This window comes from Carya illinoinensis, chromosome 8 (genome assembly GCF_018687715.1).
Source record: "Carya illinoinensis cultivar Pawnee chromosome 8, C.illinoinensisPawnee_v1, whole genome shotgun sequence".
NCBI lineage: Eukaryota > Viridiplantae > Streptophyta > Magnoliopsida > Fagales > Juglandaceae > Carya > Carya illinoinensis.
Window position 1 is genome coordinate 6096829 of NC_056759.1, and position 19110 is coordinate 6115938.

At 31.8% G+C, this 19110-nt stretch overlaps 1 protein-coding gene across 2 annotated transcripts; it reads left to right on the plus strand.

The window, feature by feature from the left end:
• The first annotated feature begins 12174 nt into the window (after positions 1-12174).
• Positions 12175-17506, plus strand: LOC122319097 (MADS-box protein SVP-like). 2 transcript variants are annotated; one of them, XM_043136996.1, is made up of 9 exons: positions 12175-12338; positions 12613-12796; positions 15749-15827; positions 16202-16263; positions 16339-16438; positions 16563-16604; positions 16840-16881; positions 16963-17126; positions 17273-17506. In XM_043136996.1, exons 2-9 carry the CDS (start codon positions 12615-12617, stop codon positions 17289-17291), a joined length of 690 nt encoding a protein of 229 aa, XP_042992930.1. In that variant the 5' UTR covers positions 12175-12338; positions 12613-12614; the 3' UTR covers positions 17292-17506. The 2 variants fall into 2 exon arrangements, with proteins under 2 accessions (XP_042992930.1, XP_042992931.1); XM_043136997.1 differs by having other exon boundaries at positions 12176-12409.
• Positions 17507-19110: the final 1604 nt, after the last annotated feature.

The following is a 19110-nucleotide window of genomic DNA, read 5'->3' on the forward strand; positions in this document are numbered from 1 at the left end:
TCGATGCCTGTTATTTGTTTTTAGAAATAAACTCTTATGGTTATGTGAGAAAAGGATTGCCCACATTTATTTTATGTTTTATTTTTAAAAATGAAAATAAGAAAAGTAAATATAATTTTTAATTAAACAATAAAGTCACAAAAAGACAAGGAGGGGAGATATTTCTTCTCGTGGCCCACGGTAATATAGCCCGCACTTGATGACCCTAGTTCGAGAATTCCTAATTGTGTTTGGATTAGGAGTGTGAAAAGACTTGATGAAAATAAGTCTATTTTATTATTTTGTTATTTTTACTTTCATTTGAGTCAATATTTTTATTAAGAGGGTCTAATGACTCTAATCTCAGCAGGCACAACTTCGATTGATAAAAAATTATTTAATATTATATTAAATTGACAAACCTAATAATCTATAATCAGTTTATATTTATATATTATTAATACACAATAAAATGTTTGGACTAGAGTATTTAAATCTTAGAAATAATATTAAAGAAATGATATTAATATTAAAACATGTAAATTTTGCTTTTTTTTTTAAAAAATAAATTTAAGACTCATATAAAAAATTATTTTTTAATAATAGATCTAATTTTTTTTATAAAAGAAGTGGTTACACACTCATCCATTTGGCAATATAATTGCTCTAAGTATTTTAAGACGTTCTCAAATATTTCATTTCTATTAAATAAAACACATAAAATAATGCAATCAATTTTTTAAACTTTGAAATAAAAATAGCATTAAAAATTAATATTTTAATAATATTTTACCTTTATAATATTTCTATTTAAATTCTTTTATTTTATTTTTCAAAACTAAATAAAATCTCTAAACTTAAATTATTTCACTATTATTTAAAGATGAGTAATGATACACCTATAAATATTTTACAACTTATTCAAATAATCAATGAAGTTATGTCATTTCATGTAAAGTTATAATATACGATTTTTTTGGCAAATATGCTGAAATATTCTAAAATTACATAAGAGGAGTTAAAACTATATTATTTAAACTTACACGTTATTATTAAGAAAAAAGTTACAAAACCTTTTATTATTCACACAATCTCCACATACTACACTTTTTTTAATTTTTATTTTTATTTTCTTTTATCATGTATTTAATATATAGATAATAAATAAAAGAATTCAATTAATTTAAAAAGAATTGTTGAACTCAAGATTTCAAGTTTCATGTGATTATAAATCTACACATGGATTTTGATGATAACAAATGAATTCAAAGAATAAAGAAGTCTCAAGCTCAAGTTGTCTACACAATGGAGTCAAGCACATCAAGGAAACAAGCATGAGCAAGAAGGGAACAAGTTCACATTAAAATTATAGAGTAATGTTGTAAATCTCTTCAAAATTCGAAATTAGGATTAATGCTCAAAATTAATATTTTATCATAAAGCATTAAAATACATTTTCCACATGTGCATGAATATTTTTGAAAATTAAATTTGAAAATTTTGAAAGATGATTGATTGTCATCTTTTGCATGTGCATGCCTTGATTAAAGGGTTGAACTTTGAAAATATTAAAGATGATTGATTGTCATCTTTCACATGTGCATGTTTTATTTGAATATTTTCAAAAGTGATTGATGCTTTTTTAGACTTATACAAAAAGTAAAAGATTAGGTTTGAATTTTTTGAAAATGAAAGTGTGCTCATTTTGTCATATGCCAAAAGTAAAAGATTAGGTTTGATTTTTTTTGAAAAAGTGAATGATGTTGTCTTTGACAATTGAGAAAGAAGAACCTTTTATTTGAATTCTTTGAAAAAGTGAATGATGTTGTCTTTGACAATTGAAAAAGAAGAACCTTTTATTTGAATTTTTTGAAAAAGTGAATGATGTTGTCTTTGACATGTGAATCTTTTTAAATTTGAATATGAAGTCTCATATGCCTATAAATAGATCATTTGAGAGCTTCACATTCACAACACCAAGAGCATACAACATTCATTCAAAGCTTTCATTCTCTCTTCTCTAAACATTGAGCCTTAATCCTTGTTCATTTTGAGAGATATAGCTTGCGCTGTATTGTTTTTATTTCACTCGTTGAGGAGTGTTTTCTGATAACCTACCCACTATCAGCTTTTGTATCAGAAAAAGGGTGTGTATAACCCTTGTGTGTGTAGAAAGTATTCTACACAGGGAATAGTTGAATCACCACGTGTAAGGTGATTGCAAGTGTAGAGGGTGTTCTACACGGATCCTTTGTAGCGGTGTTGTTCAAAGGTGTAATAGGTTTCTATCTCCACCTGAAGGAGGTTGAATAGTGAATTTGGGAATCCTCAAGGGGTAGCTTGAGGCGAGGACGTAGGCAGTGGGGCCGAACCTCGTTAACATACTGAGTTTGCTTCTCTCTTACCCTTACTCCTTATATTTATTGTTATTTTATATTTTGTTTATATTTTATATTATATATTTGATTTATAATTGTTAATTTTTTTTAATACAACTCAATTCACCCCCCTCTTGTGTTAGTCATCTGGGCAACAATTGGTATCAGAGCTAAGAGCTCTATTATAAGATTAACTATCTTTTGAGTTAAGATCTTATGGCTAACATTGCAGCTTCATTTGGTGAAGGTCAATCTAGTAGTCGGCCTCCACTCTTTTGTGGAGATAATTACTCATTCTGGAAAGTTAGAATGAGAATATTTCTTCAAGCTCAAGGTAGAGAAATATGGAAATGTATTGTAAATGGACCTTATATTCCAACAAAAGTGGTTGGTGGAGTAAAGGTTAAAAAGGAAGAAGAAGAGTTTGATCGTGAAGACGATAGACTTTATACTTTAAATTTAACTGCTATGAATTTATTATATAATGCTCTTAATGGAAATGAGTTTAATAGAATAATGAATTGCGCTACGGCAAAGGAAATTTGGGATAACTTGGAAGTAACTTATGAAGGAACTTCGCAAGTCAAGGAATCAAAAATTTATATTCTTACTCATGAATATGAAATGTTTAAGATGAATGATGATGAATCTATTTCTAGTATGCACACTCGTTTTACTAACATCATAAACAGCTTGACAGCTCTTGGCAAAGTTTATTCTAAGGTAGAGATAGTAAGAAAAATTCTCAACTCTTTACCAAAACGTTGGGAATCAAAAGTTACAGCGATTCTTGAAGCTAGAGACCTCAAGAAGCTCGAAGTCAATGAACTCATCGGGTCACTTATCACCCATGAGTACACATTGAAAAGAGGAGAAGAAGAAGGAAAGCCAAAGAAGAGTTTAGCACTTAAAGCTGTTCCTCATGAAAGTGAAAGTGATGAAGATGAGGAAAATGACGATAAAGATGAAGAAGTTGCGATGATAACAAGAAGAATTCAGAGGTTCTTGAAGAAAAATAGAACTCCTCCGAGGAAATCTTTCAAAAAGTTTTCCAAGAAAGATTCAGGTAAAAACGACACTTTAATTTGTTATAAATGCAATAAACCTGGTCATATCAAGCCAGATTGTCCTCTGCTAAAGAAAGATCGAAACAAGGGCAAGAAAGCAATGAAAGCTACATGGGATGATGATTCAAGTAGCTCAGATAGTGAAGCAAGTAATGAAGAATCAGCAAATCTTTGTCTTATGGCTAAAGATGACATTGAGGTAACAAATCTTGATAATATTGAAAATCCTTCATATGAAGAATTGCAAAATGTTTTAGAAGAGATTTATGAGGAATTTGAAAAATTGGGTATCAAGTATACTGCTTTGAAAAAGAAAAATTCTTCTTTAACAAACGAAATTGAAATTTTAAGAAAAGAAAGTATCATTTTGAAAGATGAAAATCTTGAATTGAATAAGAAGAAAACCGATTTAGAAAATATTGTTGAAAACTTTACGAATGGAAAAAGAAATTTTGAAAAACTTCTTGGTAGTCAAAGATGTGTTTTTGACAAGGCAGGTTTGGGATATATGCCAAAACAAAAATACAAACCTTATAAAAATTTCTTTGATAATCATTCTACCTCAAAGACTAATATTCAAAATTCTTTTCATAAAAATAATTTTGTCAAAAAAGGATATTATTATAATCATTCAAGTTTTTCATATATGTCACATGCTATTTGTAATTTTTGTAATAGAAATGGTCATAATTATCATACTTGTCCTATTAGAAGAAATCATACAATGACTATTAGGGCCATATGGGTACCTAAAAATCTTGTTTCTTCTAATACTAATAAATAAAGGACCCAAAGAACTTGGGTACCAAGAAAAATCATTTTAATTGTTTTTATAGGTATGCATGAAGTCATCCACAAGCAAAAATAAGTGGTTTTTAGATAGTGGATGTTCAAGACACATGACGGGAGACAAGACTAAGTTCTTTGATCTTAGATCTAAAGAAGAAGGACACGTGACATTTGGAGATAACTCGAAAGGGAAGATCGTGGGAATAGGTAAAATTGGTAATGAATCTTCTCTCATAATTGAAGATGTTCTACTTGTTGAAGGTTTAAAACATAATCTTTTGAGCATAAGTCAATTATGTGATAAAGGATTTACAGTTACTTTTAAAATGGATAAATGCATTATTTTGAATGATCATGATTGTAATATTTGTTTTATTGCTTTTAGAAACAATAATGTTTATACAATTGATTTTGAAGAAATTACCTCACAAGATGCTATTTGCTTGTCAGCTCAAAATGAAACTAGTTGGTTATGGCATAGAAGATTAGGTCATGCCAACATGGAACTTATTTCCAAACTTTCAAAAAATGATCTTGTGAGAGGTTTACCAAAAACATATTTTCTTAAAGACAAAATTTGTGATGCATGTCAATTTGGTAAACAAACAAAAACTTCTTTTAAAACTAAGAAACATATTTCCACTACTAGACCATTGCAACTGATACACATGGATCTTTTTAGACCAAATAGAGTTGCAAGTCTAGGAGGAAAATATTATGCATTTGTTATTGTTGATGATTTCTCTAGATATACTTGGGTCATCTTTCTTGCTCATAAAGATGAGGCACATAATGCCTTTACCAAGTTATGCAAGAGAATTCAAAATGAAAAGGGCTATACTATTTCAAGTATCCGAAGTGATAGGGGAAAAGAATTTGTTAATAAAAATATTGAAACATTTTGTGATGAAAACGGTTTTATTCATAATTTTTCTGCTCCTCGAACTCCTCAACAAAATGGGGTAGTAGAGAGGAAAAATAGATCTCTTCAAGAGATGGCAAGAACAATGCTCAATGAGAACAACTTGCCTAGTTATTTTTGGGCCGAAGCGGTAAGTACTGCATGTTATGTTATAAATAGAGTTATGTTAAGGTCTAAATTAGATAAAACCCCCTATGAGCTTTGGAATGAGAAAAAGCCCAACATTGGTTACTTTCATGTATTTGGATGCAAATGTTTTATTTTGAATGACAGAGATAATTTAGGCAAGTTTGATGCAAAATCTGATGAAGGTATTTTTCTCGGGTATTCTACTAATAGTAAAGCTTATAGAGTATTCAACAAAAAGACTTTAACTGTACAAGAATCTATGCATGTAGTATTTGATGAATCTAATTCTCCACTCTCCAAGAAATCTATTGATGAAGAAATAGAAGGTATAAATAACACAGAAAGTCTCAATCTCAACAAAGAGAAAGCAATAGAGGAAGTTCAACATGGAGCCATCAGGAAAGATCATCAAAATTTAATACAAGATGCAACCAAACAGTGGAAATTTGTGAAAGATCATCCAGTGGAACAAATTTTGGGAGAACCTTCACAAGGTGTAAGTACTCGATCATCTCTTAGAAATATTTGTAATCATACTACTTTTCTATCTCAAATTGAACCCAAAAATATTGATGACGCACTTCTTGATGAATCTTGGATTCTAGCTATGCAAGAAGAGTTGAATCAATTTGAAAGAAATGATGTTTGGACACTTGTTCCTAGACCCAAAAATTATACTATTATTGGAACAAAATGGGTTTTTAGAAACAAGAAAGATGAGTCTGGAGTCATTACTAGAAATAAGGCTCGACTTGTAGCCCAAGGTTTTAATCAAGAAGAAGGAATCGATTATGATGAGACATATGCACCTGTCGCAAGATTAGAAACTATTCGAATGCTACTTGCATATGCTTGTTATAAAGATTTCAAACTTTTTCAAATGGATGTTAAAAGTGCTTTCTTAAATGGTTTTATAAATGAAGAGGTATATGTTGAGCAACCTCCAGGTTTTGAAAATCATATTTCCCCAAATCATGTTTTCAAACTCACAAAAGCACTATATGGACTTAAACAAGCTCCTAGAGCTTGGTACGAGAGACTCAGTGGTTTCTTGATTGAAAAAGGTTTTTCAAGAGGAAAAATCGACACAACTCTTTTCATTAAATATGAAAATGATGATATTCTTTTGATTCAGATTTATGTTGATGATATAATATTCGGTGCTACTAATGAAAATATGTGTCAAGTTTTTGCTAAGACTATGCAGGAAGAATTTGAGATGAGCATGATGGGTGAACTTACATTCTTTCTCGGATTGCAAATTAAGCAAGCAAAAAGTGGGACATTCATCAATCAATCAAAATATATTAAGGAATTACTGAAGAAGTTTGGGATGGAAAATGCTAAGGAAATTGGAACACCAATGAGCCCATCAACTAAACTTGATAAAGATGAATCCGGTAAGCCAGTTGACTCGAAAATATATCGAGGTATGATTGGTAGCTTATTATATTTAACAGCCAGTAGACCAGATATTATGTTTAGTGTGTGCTTATGTGCACGTTTTCAATCATCTCCAAAAGAATCACATTTAATTGCAGTTAAGCGCATTCTTAGATATCTTAGTGGTACAATTAACCTAGGGTTATGGTACCCTAAGCACACATCTTTCGATTTAATCAGCTACACAGATGCAGATTATGTTGGCTGTAAAATAGATCGAAAAAGCACTAGTGGAGCATGCCATTTCTTAGGTCATGCATTAGTTTCCTGGTTTAGTAAAAAACAAAATTCTGTTGCACTATCTACTGCTGAGGCAGAATATGTTGCTGCGGGTAGTTGTTGTGCTCAAGTTCTCTACATGAAGCAACAACTTGAAGATTTTAAACTCATGTATAATCACATTCCAATCAAATGTGATAATACAAGTGCTATAAATCTTTCAAAGAACCCAATACAACATTATAGAACTAAGCATATTGAAATAAGGTATCATTTTCTTCGAGATCATGTGCAAAAAGGTGATATAATGTTAGAGTTCACAAACACACACGATCAGTTAGCAGATATTTTCACAAAACCTTTACCAGAAGATAGATTATGTATGATCAGAAGAGAAATAGGTATGATGCATGCTATGAATATCTCTTAAAAGATAGACCAGAGTCAATAAAAATAGAGATAGATTTTTTTTAATACTTTTACATAAATTTGAGATTCTTAGCCTCATGTTTGAGACGCTCATTCTCTTCATACAATATCATGTCATTCTTATTCATGGGAACCGGCAAGCGGAATGAAGAATCTAATAAAGATTTCAACTGTTTATTCTTCTGCCGAATGATTCCTTCCCTTGTGTGAGACTCTTGAACAATTTGTTGAAGTACAACAATTTGTTCTTTGAGCTTTTCAACTTCGTGATTTTTGACTTGTAGCCGCTGAGAAAAAGCCACAATAGAGGAAGAGTAGCGAGTCCCAAGACTCACCAAGTCATAAATAGCATCAGAATCTGACTTATTAGTCAGATTATTATTTTCTTGCTGCAACATGGCACCAATGGTAGCTGCAGAAAGAACAGGAGGTTGAGATGCAGAATGCCTCATGGATGGATCTAGAGAAATGTTAGAAGAATGAGCCATTGAGAAAAGAATAGAAGGCTTAAAACGAGAATGCTGAAGGAATGCAGATGAGTTATAGAGATGAGATGAAAACTTGATGCGGATTAGATGAACTTCAGGACTGATTTTATAGAGATAGCATAAAGAATAAGACAAACTATTTTCTCTTCAAATCTTATTTAGTCAAAAGAAATACAAGATATGCTGGACACACATTGTCAAAAGTTTTCTTACTAAGCCAGCGAGATTAACAGTAGATTGTCCCTATTTTTCTAGTAAACGATGAACCTCTGCTGTTATCTGCCGATGTTGACCTTGTATCTGAACCCTTTCTCGTTCCAGCTCTTCTATTCGTGGTTGCAGATCATGAGCATACCAATCTGCAAATTTTTTCAACTCTTGGTTTTCTTGCTTTAGCCTTTTATTCTCACTATCCTTATTAGCAAGCTTCTGTCGTAACTCAGATATTTGCATGTTAAGATGATCAATCTCACTCACCCTCGCCATTAACCTTCGAGACATGATCGTAACAGAGGCAGCATATTGATTACTGAGCATTCTTGATTCTGCAATAATCTCAGAATCAGCCTTACTAGAAAAACGGTTCACTGCTCCTATCATGGTATTGACGGCCTCAGGAGAGAAGATTGATGATTGATGCGTCAAGGGTTCCTGATTCAAGTCTGAAACATTAGTGGAAGAGAATTGCTCAGCCATTCTATCGTTGTGGAAAAACAGAACTCAGGTCAAGAAGTGATTATTTTTTTGGCATCCGATAGATGAAAATGATCATTTTTTTATAGAAACTCGGAGCCTTCAATCCCGTTTGTCAACAACATCAGGCGATTGTTTAAATCTTCAGCCGTATTAAATTCATAGAGTTAGGCCTCGAGGCTTTGCAGCACTTGTCGGGTCACGGACGGCTCCATTTTTCAACTATCTACAGTGACTATTAAACGCATCGTTTTCTTCAGTCCATTTTCTTGTTGCGGATCCTTTTTAATGATGCCAAAAGGGGGAGAAGTGTTAGACTAGAACATTAACATTGTTTAAATTGCTAAACTTGTTATATATGCTTGGAATTATATTTATACTTTTGCTTGAAAAACTAACGCATATTTTCAGGGGGAGCTTAAGTATTAATATAGGTTTCAAGTTCTATCAAATATTTGTCATCATCAAAAAGGGGGAGATTGTTGAACTCAAGATTTCAAGTTTCATGTGATTATAAATCTACACATGGATTTTGATGATAACAAATGAATTCAAAGAATAAAGAAGTCTCAAGCTCAAGTTGTCTACACAATGGAGTCAAGCACATCAAGGAAACAAGCATGAGCAAGAAGGGAACAAGTTCACATTAAAATTATAGAGTAATGTTGTAAATCTCTTCAAAATTCGAAATTAGGATTAATGCTCAAAATTAATATTTTATCATAAAGCATTAAAATACATTTTCCACATGTGCATGAATATTTTTGAAAATTAAATTTGAAAATTTTGAAAGATGATTGATTGTCATCTTTTGCATGTGCATGCCTTGATTAAAGGGTTGAACTTTGAAAATATTAAAGATGATTGATTGTCATCTTTCACATGTGCATGTTTTATTTGAATATTTTCAAAAGTGATTGATGCTTTTTTAGACTTATACAAAAAGTAAAAGATTAGGTTTGAATTTTTTGAAAATGAAAGTGTGCTCATTTTGTCATATGCCAAAAGTAAAAGATTAGGTTTGATTTTTTTGAAAAAGTGAATGATGTTGTCTTTGACAATTGAGAAAGAAGAACCTTTTATTTGAATTCTTTGAAAAAGTGAATGATGTTGTCTTTGACAATTGAAAAAGAAGAACCTTTTATTTGAATTTTTTGAAAAAGTGAATGATGTTGTCTTTGACATGTGAATCTTTTTAAATTTGAATATGAAGTCTCATATGCCTATAAATAGATCATTTGAGAGCTTCACATTCACAACACCAAGAGCATACAACATTCATTCAAAGCTTTCATTCTCTCTTCTCTAAACATTGAGCCTTAATCCTTGTTCATTTTGAGAGATATAGCTTGCGCTGTATTGTTTTTATTTCACTCGTTGAGGAGTGTTTTCTGATAACCTACCCACTATCAGCTTTTGTATCAGAAAAAGGGTGTGTATAACCCTTGTGTGTGTAGAAAGTATTCTACACAGGGAATAGTTGAATCACCACGTGTAAGGTGATTGCAAGTGTAGAGGGTGTTCTACACGGATCCTTTGTAGCGGTGTTGTTCAAAGGTGTAATAGGTTTCTATCTCCACCTGAAGGAGGTTGAATAGTGAATTTGGGAATCCTCAAGGGGTAGCTTGAGGCGAGGACGTAGGCAGTGGGGCCGAACCTCGTTAACATACTGAGTTTGCTTCTCTCTTACCCTTACTCCTTATATTTATTGTTATTTTATATTTTGTTTATATTTTATATTATATATTTGATTTATAATTGTTAATTTTTTTTAATACAACTCAATTCACCCCCCTCTTGTGTTAGTCATCTGGGCAACAAGAATAAACAACTCAAAACAAATTTTAAAAAAATATATTAAAAATTTTTAAAAATGTGATAATATGTAGAAATGAGAGAGATTGAATAGCATTATTCATTAATTAATACGACCTTAAAACTATTTATTAGATTGACAACTCTTGACACTTTGCTCTCTTAATTTGAATAAGAAGTCGATGGTTTTTGTCACGGTCTCAGACCCAAGTAAATTTATCGGCAATGAAGTCAGGTACGGTAGGATTTATGAGATGGGAGTGATGGGGTACGGAAAGGAGGTCCTCCACATATTAAGTTACTTTATATCATCCTCAATGATTCTTTAAAATTTAAAGATACTGTTAATATATATAAGGTAAATTTAATTTTTAACTATTTTATTTATATAAATTTTCATATTAGATAGTTATTTTTTATTATATAAGAATAAAATAATATAAAATAAATTTGATTTTACTATTCACATCAAATTTTTATATTTAGATTATCTATTTATTCATTATATAATAATAAGTAATTAATAATTAAAAAATATTTAATATTTATTTTATTTTATTTTATTTTATCATATTTTAGTATTCTACGTATTATATATTAATTAGTAATCATATTTTAATTAAATTAGTAATTAAGTGTAATATAAAGTAATAAAATAAACATTTACTCCTTAAATATTAACAAGTAAATTTGATTTTACCTTTATCAATATTGTAGCTAAAAGTCAAATAATTTGAGTTTGCCTAATCTATTGCAAATCGGTTTTCATCTCTAATAGTTAAAATGGACTTTATTTTTACATATGTATAATCAATTACGAATGCTCTTAGATAGTGAGTTTAGCTAAGGTGAAAGTTAAAAGTTAAAATTTCGTTTAGATTCATAAAACGACTCATCTTATCTTATCTTATAATTATATTTTTATTTATTTATTTTTTCAAATATCAAAAAATAATAATATTAAAAAATAATATTTTATTTAACTTTCATCTTTTATTTAAAACCATCTCGTTTTATCTTATCTTATTTCTGAATCCAAACCAGTCCTAAATAAAAATATTATTAGATTATTATTTTTTTTAATAATTTATTATTTTAGCATTTAAAAAATTTGAATTGTTTATTATATTTTATGTGAAAAATTGTAATGATGAAATGAGATAAAATAAAATGAAACAATTTTAGTATTTAAATGGTGTCTAAATCTTAATATTTTAAAAAAATTTATTTATTATTTCTACACCTCACATATCATATATATATTTTATTTTTATTTTTTATTAAATATGTAGCACATGGATGATGAATATAATAATTCAATTCATTTTAGAAGAATAAAATTAATTTTTATAAAAAAAATATAATGTACGGCATATGAAAATAATGGATAGTAAAACTATAAAATTTAATTTGCTTTGCTGCATAGTGCATATCCATAAATCAATAAATAAAATAAAATAAATGAGAAAAACTAGTGAAAAAGTTACCCAGTCCCTTCCCTCCGCCAGTCTCAACAGTACTCATGTTGACTATTTTAACTTGTTTTGGGGCTACGAAATGTCTAACTTGATCAAGATAATAATGAGACGTGTGGCTCTACAGCCACACATGGGGATCCGATGAGATCCGCCAGTGTTTTTTTAATTTCGGTTTTTTAATATATTTTAAAATATATTTTATTAATTTTTTTTTATAATTTTATTAAAAGAATTAAATAAAAATAAAAAAATACAATAAAATTGTCGGGATCCCTGAAAAAAAAAAAAAAGTGTCGGGATCTCCCGTCTGTAAGAGAAGAGAGCAGCATTTCTCATACCAAGAAATATCTGTTTGGCTATAAATGGGAGGACGCCTTTTCCTTTCTTGAACACTATAACTGTTTCTCTTTCTCTCTCTATAATCCTCTCCTCTCCTCTCCTCCCTGTAATTGGTGACTTTTGGTGAAGCTCAGACCTAGCAGGTTTTCTGAACTGCAGTATCCAACGAGGTAAAGAACCAGAATCCCAACAATTCCAGCTCTTCTCTCATGCTTGTCTGCATGTTCAGGAGATAAAATTGGTGGGCTTTTCTGGGTTTTTTTCCTTTCTTGTTTTTTTTTTTTCCTTTTTTTTTTAATTTTTAATTTTTTTTAATTCATTTACCTGGATCTGTGGCCAGCTGCTTTACTAGGGTTTCTGCTGAATTTGGAGAAATTTGGCAGAAACTCCACTTTGACTGTGACGTGCTTTCTAATTTTATGTGCTTTTTTTTTTTTTTTGGAGGGATGGCGAGAGAGAAGATAAAGATCAAGAAGATTGACAACGTGACTGCGAGGCAGGTTACCTTTTCCAAGAGAAGACGAGGGCTTCTAAAGAAAGCTGAAGAGCTTTCTGTTCTGTGTGATGCTGAGGTTGCGCTCATCATCTTCTCAGCTACTGGAAAGCTCTTCGAGTTTTGCAGCTCAAGGTATTGCATTTTCTCTTCTTATCGTTTTGATTAAATGTACGACTTGTGATCTTCTACTATATCCTCTCAACTCTTTTACTTTGTGCGTCTGTGTCTGAGTGCGTGCGTGCCATGAGAGGGGGAGAGAGAGAGAGAGAGAGAAGGACATCATCGTAGCAAGAAAATCGAGATCTTTGCTCAAATTTCATGTTTTCTTTAATGTAGAAACCTTGTATTCTACGTATATTCAATGCTAGGAAGTTTTCAAGGATTACATGGGATCGTTTGGATTGAGCATTCCTCCTTCATAGATGAACAGCTTTAGCTTTGTCGGTAGTAGCAGTAAAGGTACTGTTTCACAGTTTCGTCACAGCCCCAACAAAAATACGACTTTTTTTATTCAAACCAACGTCTGGGTTTTTCAGTTCTGATCTGCGTTTGGGGGACTTTCGATATTCCAAATCTTCTCCATCCATGACATAAAGTTGTTGGATCTTCACATACCGATTTTCATTTTTTCTTTTTGGGTCTCATATGACATCCTCTCATCGATCGATCCCATGTTGAAATGTTAACACGTGTCCTCATTTTTCAATGATCCGAGCTTAACTTTTTGTTCTTTTCCTACCTATACATCATGTTTAGGGTGCTAGAAATTAGAAATATATATTCCGAGTTGAAATCTTGGACATCCCTAGAGTCCTAAAGAGAGATTAAATATCATGAGTACTGCCAAAACGTGATCATTGGTAACACCTATAATATTACCGGATTTCTCAATTAATAAACTTTATGAACCCGATCATGTACTTAAGAATGTTTTAGCTAAAGTTAACGTGGTCCAAAGCATGTTTAAGCTCCATTTCTTCTGTTGGTGGTGAAAGTTTTAAGGGAACTAAAGCCTGTATATATTATAATGATATATTAGAGCTAGTGGGTGTAATTAATTAATTAAATTGTGTTTGAAAAGTGAATAGAACAAAATCATTAGAGGTGGAAGAAGAGGCCCTATAGGCTAGTAATATGCCGGACGAGTGAGCAACAACACGAGGAATACATATATATATATATTATATAATAGTTTCAATATATACATATCCAAGCTCTGCCAAATAAGTAATACTAGGTCTTTAGAGATTGTAAGTCTAGGTTAGGATTAAATAATAATATATATATATAAGATTAAGTTGTATATCTATCATCTGAAATTTAATTTACAGCTGCAAAAAGTAACTAAACAAGGCAATATAATATAACCAGTTTCGTATAGGAAACTTTCAAATGTGCAGTGCACGGGACCGGGGTTTACTCTACCGGAATGGGTCTGAAGGGCCCTACCTTAAAGAGGTTCCCGATGTTAGGAAAAAAAAAAAAAGATATATATCAGTAATTTTGACTTTGACTTTCAGCCACAGTTTTATATATTTAAAAATCCTAGCTAGGCTTAAGCTGTTTTCTAAATGTATAAACTATTTACTATGCAATCAAGCAGCCATCCTAATTTACACGTGTTTTCATGTAATTGGTTTGTAAAGATAGAAGTTTTTACATGATCAGCACTATATTATATGATCTGTTGGCACTTCTTTTCTCGGTTGACATTGACGTTGATGATCAAGAGAATATATATATATATATATATGTTTGGTCCTTCTGGATATGGATGGAGTTCTGCAAATTACTAATTCTATGGATCATCATTATTTTATTTGTAATTGCTTGTAAGCTGTGGGCAATAATTATATCGTTTTTTATGCGTGCTTTATAAGTTGTGATTATGATTTTGAATGTCAAAGAACTATAATGGTTTCCGAAAATGGTCATTCTCAGTCGAAAAACCCAAGTTTATGCAGGTTTTCCCTTTGTTATCAACTGTATTTCTTTTACTCCAATCAATTTATAACATGCTCAAACTGGCTCAACTCTCTATACATTGATCACGGTGCTAATGTTCAAGACAATATATTGATCTTAATTGGGATAATGTACAGGCCAGAGATCACTTTCTTTTCAAGTTCTTTGAGTATATGTGCCTTAAGTTTGTAAACAGAAAAACTAAAGAAGGAAAGAACAAAAGAAAATGAAAGAAAATACAGGAAAAATTGATCAGGTCTCAAGTGTTTTTGTTTTTGTTTAAACCTTTGTCCAAGACTGCAAGTTGAGGCTTAATATACTCTCTGACCATATTAAATATTAAAAAAAAAAAACTGTGTTGTAGGGTTACTAAAGTTCCAATCTTTATCTTTAAATTAAAAAAATCGATTGCATGATTGAAACTTTGTCATCTTATAATCAGACTCTCATTTTTAAAGCATTTTAAGTCTTTTCACGATGGGATGAGGATCAGAACATCATTTCAGTTTTGATTTAGCTGTGTACGTATAACGTGTAAGACGCTTGATCATGATGATCCGATCTAGGCGCATGAGGGTTTTATTTATTAGTTTATTTGTGTGTTTATTCTTTTTAAACACAAAATGAGTGGTAGTTTAGTTGCCATACTCAAAGTACTTAAGTGTAATTTTTTCAGAAAAACATGAATAATATGCTAGCTATATTAAACACTTAAATTTAAAAAAGAGAAATGAATTCAATCTCACAGAAGAGCTTTTTTTTTTTGATAAATTTAACAAACAAAATATAAAATTTAGTAAAACTAAAAATAATAACAATTTATTTCAAGGAACTATAAATTAAAAACATTAACAATCTCGTTTAATATAAAAATTGACTAGTATTTATGCATACAAAAACATTAATAGCTCAAAAATATGGAGTTTGGCATGGCATTTACAATCCTCGCAGATCGCAGCTGAGGACTAAAGTCTTGGAGTTATATACTGTCAACGTACCTGTACATTACATCATGAATTTGTCATTCATTTCACCCATTATCCATGTTTATGTTTTTGAAGTTCATTTCCATGAGTGGATCATCTTCTAACCAGATTATCTTTCATCTTTAACTTGAAGTATGAAGGATATACTTGAAAGGTATAATCTGCACTCTAATGGCCTTAAACAAATGAACCAACCTTGTCTTGAACTGCAGGTAATGTATCTCTAATCACATCTTTTTAAATTTATTTGTTTTTGGATTCTTGCGGCTAATAGAGCATATTTCAGGAGGCTTGATGTCTCAAGGGAAAAAAGTGTCCCGATCGATTGATTATCCATCTGTAGCACATATTCCAGGAGTTCGTTTTAATCAAGTACCGGAAAAGCTTTATTTTACTTTTTTCTTGAATTAATACGAGGATGACTGAATCCTGAAGGAATCCTTGTCATTCTCTACTAAATGTCATGGATGAGACAATGGCATTTCATAGAAATTGCGAATCCAAGCCTCACATAGGATATCTTTCCTTTCTTCCCAAGCTTTACATGAAGTGATTACATGTCATTTGACCGCTTAGTCATTTTCAGCTAGAGAATAACAACTTCATCAGATTGAGCAAGGAAATGGCAGATAAGACACACCAACTAAGGTACAATATTCTAGTTGCTAAAGAATTATCTTTCATTGTCTTTGCTTGTACTAATTTCATTATATTCACCAACAGGCAGACAAGGGGAGAGGAACTCGATGGACTAAATTTGGAGGAATTGCAAAAACTAGAAAAAATGCTTGAAGCTGGACTTACCCGTGTTCTTGAGACCAAGGTTTTTGTCGGACTTCTCGTTTCGATTCTGTATATCACAATTACTTGCCAGATTTAGACATGCACACACATGCACAGAAGGTGATAGATATCAAGTAACATGTGGAGCTTCCTATATCTTTCAGGAAGACCGGTTTCTGACTGAGGTTAACGCACTTGAAAGAAAGGTTTGTAAAGAGACTCCACTGTGTTTTCTTTATTGGAGAGACATGTCTGGATTAAAAAATATGCATTCGAATTGATAAGAATTATCTTGTTCTCAAAGTGCTTCCAACTTCCAGTAGTCTTGGGTTTCAGTTTAGTTAATTTTTCTGAGATGTAATGTCATTATCATTGCCAACTAAGTGCGAATTTCACCTGTCTTTCTTCATTTGCATTCTTGCATGGACTACCAATGCACAGGGAGCTCAGTTGATGGAAGAGAACAGTCAGTTAAGACAGCAGGTGAGAATTTCTAGTCTTTGTTGTATTTTTCTTTCCAGAAAATTGCATGAATTGGTGGATGATGAGATTTTTGGATTGCAGATGATGAAGATGTTGTCCAAGGGAAAAAGAGCCGTGGTTGTGGAGTCAGACACCGTGGTCCAGGAAGAAGGCCTGTCCTCAGAATCCGTCACCAATGTTTGCAGCAGTGGCGGCGGCCCGCCTTCTTTAGAGGATGATAGTTCTGATACATCTCTCAAATTAGGGTATGTATTTATACTCAGAAAGAACTTTTGTTTCTCCTTTATTTTTTCTTCTAATGAGTCGTCAAAACATCTTTTCGGAATGCATTTCCTTTACCTTCAACTGTTTTTTATAACATTGTTATAAACTTATAAATTACTCTCTGCAGGCTTCCGTTCTCTACCTGAAAAAATCAAGGGAGCAGCATGGAGCAGACTCATGAAAAACTTAAGTATGGGTTCTGGTCATTTTAATTAGATATCTTGAAAGTTTTAGTCAAACAGTACAAGTGACGAGAAGTGGTTGTGGATATGTTTTTTTCGCCTTTGCCCGCTGTGGCTACTCTGAAATTAATTTGTGCGTTTATGCGTATGCTTGCAAAACTACTATGAAAATTTTGCTACCCGAGTACGTTCCTAGATGCTAGCTGAAATAATGACACTCTCATGGATGGATGTTGAAAGGGAGTCCGTTTTAGAGATGGGAACTTAGTGTAAATCGCAGCAAAGCAGAGAAGTTAAAGCTGTTAAAGGATGGTAATGGTGAAAACAAAAGAAACAAGCAGAGAGAAATCAACTTGTTTACAACACATGAATGGGCAAACACCCAACATGGTTGGACGTTCCTAATCCCTGAATCCGAACACAAATCTATCGATCCAATCCAAAGCCTGACACGAGTACTACACAACAAATAAATGATCAACCCTAATGAAATCTGATCAGGAAGAAACACACGACTCCTAATGATCCTTCCCCAGGTTGTCTTCCTTACTTTCAGTCAGCAAACTTTGTTACATGAGGTCGAGCTAGCCAGGTCTTGAGTTTTGCCGACCAGACTTGCAGAACTTTTTTGTATGAGATTTAAGACTGACTAGCGAGTAAATGCCCCCAGGGATCCCGTTACCATATTCTGTGAAAATAATCTAGAGGAACTTCCTGATCAAAAGTCTATGTGGCCTACAAAATATAAGCTTGAGGAGGGGTGTACAAGAATCAATGAAACCGGTCGCCACCGAACCTACCGGCCGCATTAGGAACCGGTAGAGAACGGGTCAATGTGCAGTGGAAAATGGAAGAAACCAACGTTCAGCAGTTCAATCTCGATTTGAAGCTGGACTGGACTGTAGAACTGGTCAATTATATAATTTTTTTTTATTTTTTTAATGTGCATTCTACAAATGATATCATTTCATTTAAACTGTTGTTTCATGTAAAATGTATGAAAAAAATTTATATGAAACGACATCGTTTCGAGATGGGTCGTCTTTATCCTTAGCTTTTTTTTTTCTCGTATAGTCTCTCTCTCTCTCTCATCACTAGGGGAACTAAAAACCGGCTGAGCAACAATAGAGAACCAATATGGTTGGTTTTCTTCTTCCATATTGACTAGTTACAATCGATGGCTCATTCCTCTAAAACGATATCGATCAGCGTTGATTTTGCCTAAAAATAACACCGAAGTGTCGGTTTTCATACATAAGCTTGAGTATAGAAAATTGCTTAGTTGTTGTTAATTATTTATGAAAATGATTATTTTTTTTTATCAAAATGAGTCTATTATTATAAATAATTATTTTTATTGCAAATAAATCGTTATAAATGCTATTTTTTAAAGTGGTAATTCAGAATGATCTGCATGTTGGTATGGCTAGTTTGAACAGGAAGTTAATTAGCCCTTAATAATAGAGCTACGTCAATGGCTGATTTTTATTTTGGGTGGCGGGGATTTGACATTGTCACAGGAGCTCAAAGTGTTATTAAGGGCCGGCTACTATTCCGCCCAGGCTTTTTTTTTTATTTATTTTTTTTTCAATTTTTTTTTTTACATTTGTAATATATTTAAATATTTTTAAAAAATAAAAAATACACAAATATACTTAAAATTATTTTCTTAATTACTAAGTAAAAATAAAAATAAATAAAAAAAATTTGGTGAGTGGTAATAGAAGCGGGGCATTTGGTGGGACAAAGTAGTTTTATTGGTGTTATAACTTATAATACTTAT

What these genes read in the sequence shown, in the direction of transcription:
- LOC122319097 (XM_043136996.1), top strand. Translation starts at nt 12,615, where the DNA reads ATGGCGAGAGAGAAGATAAAGATCAAGAAGATTGACAACGTGACTGCG. An exon ending in GATAAGACACACCAACTAAG is followed by an intron (nt 16,264 to 16,338) that starts GTACAATATTCT and finishes ATTCACCAACAG; the next exon opens with GCAGACAAGGGGAGAGGAAC. An exon ending in ACAGTCAGTTAAGACAGCAG is followed by an intron (nt 16,882 to 16,962) that starts GTGAGAATTTCT and finishes TTTGGATTGCAG; the next exon opens with ATGATGAAGATGTTGTCCAA.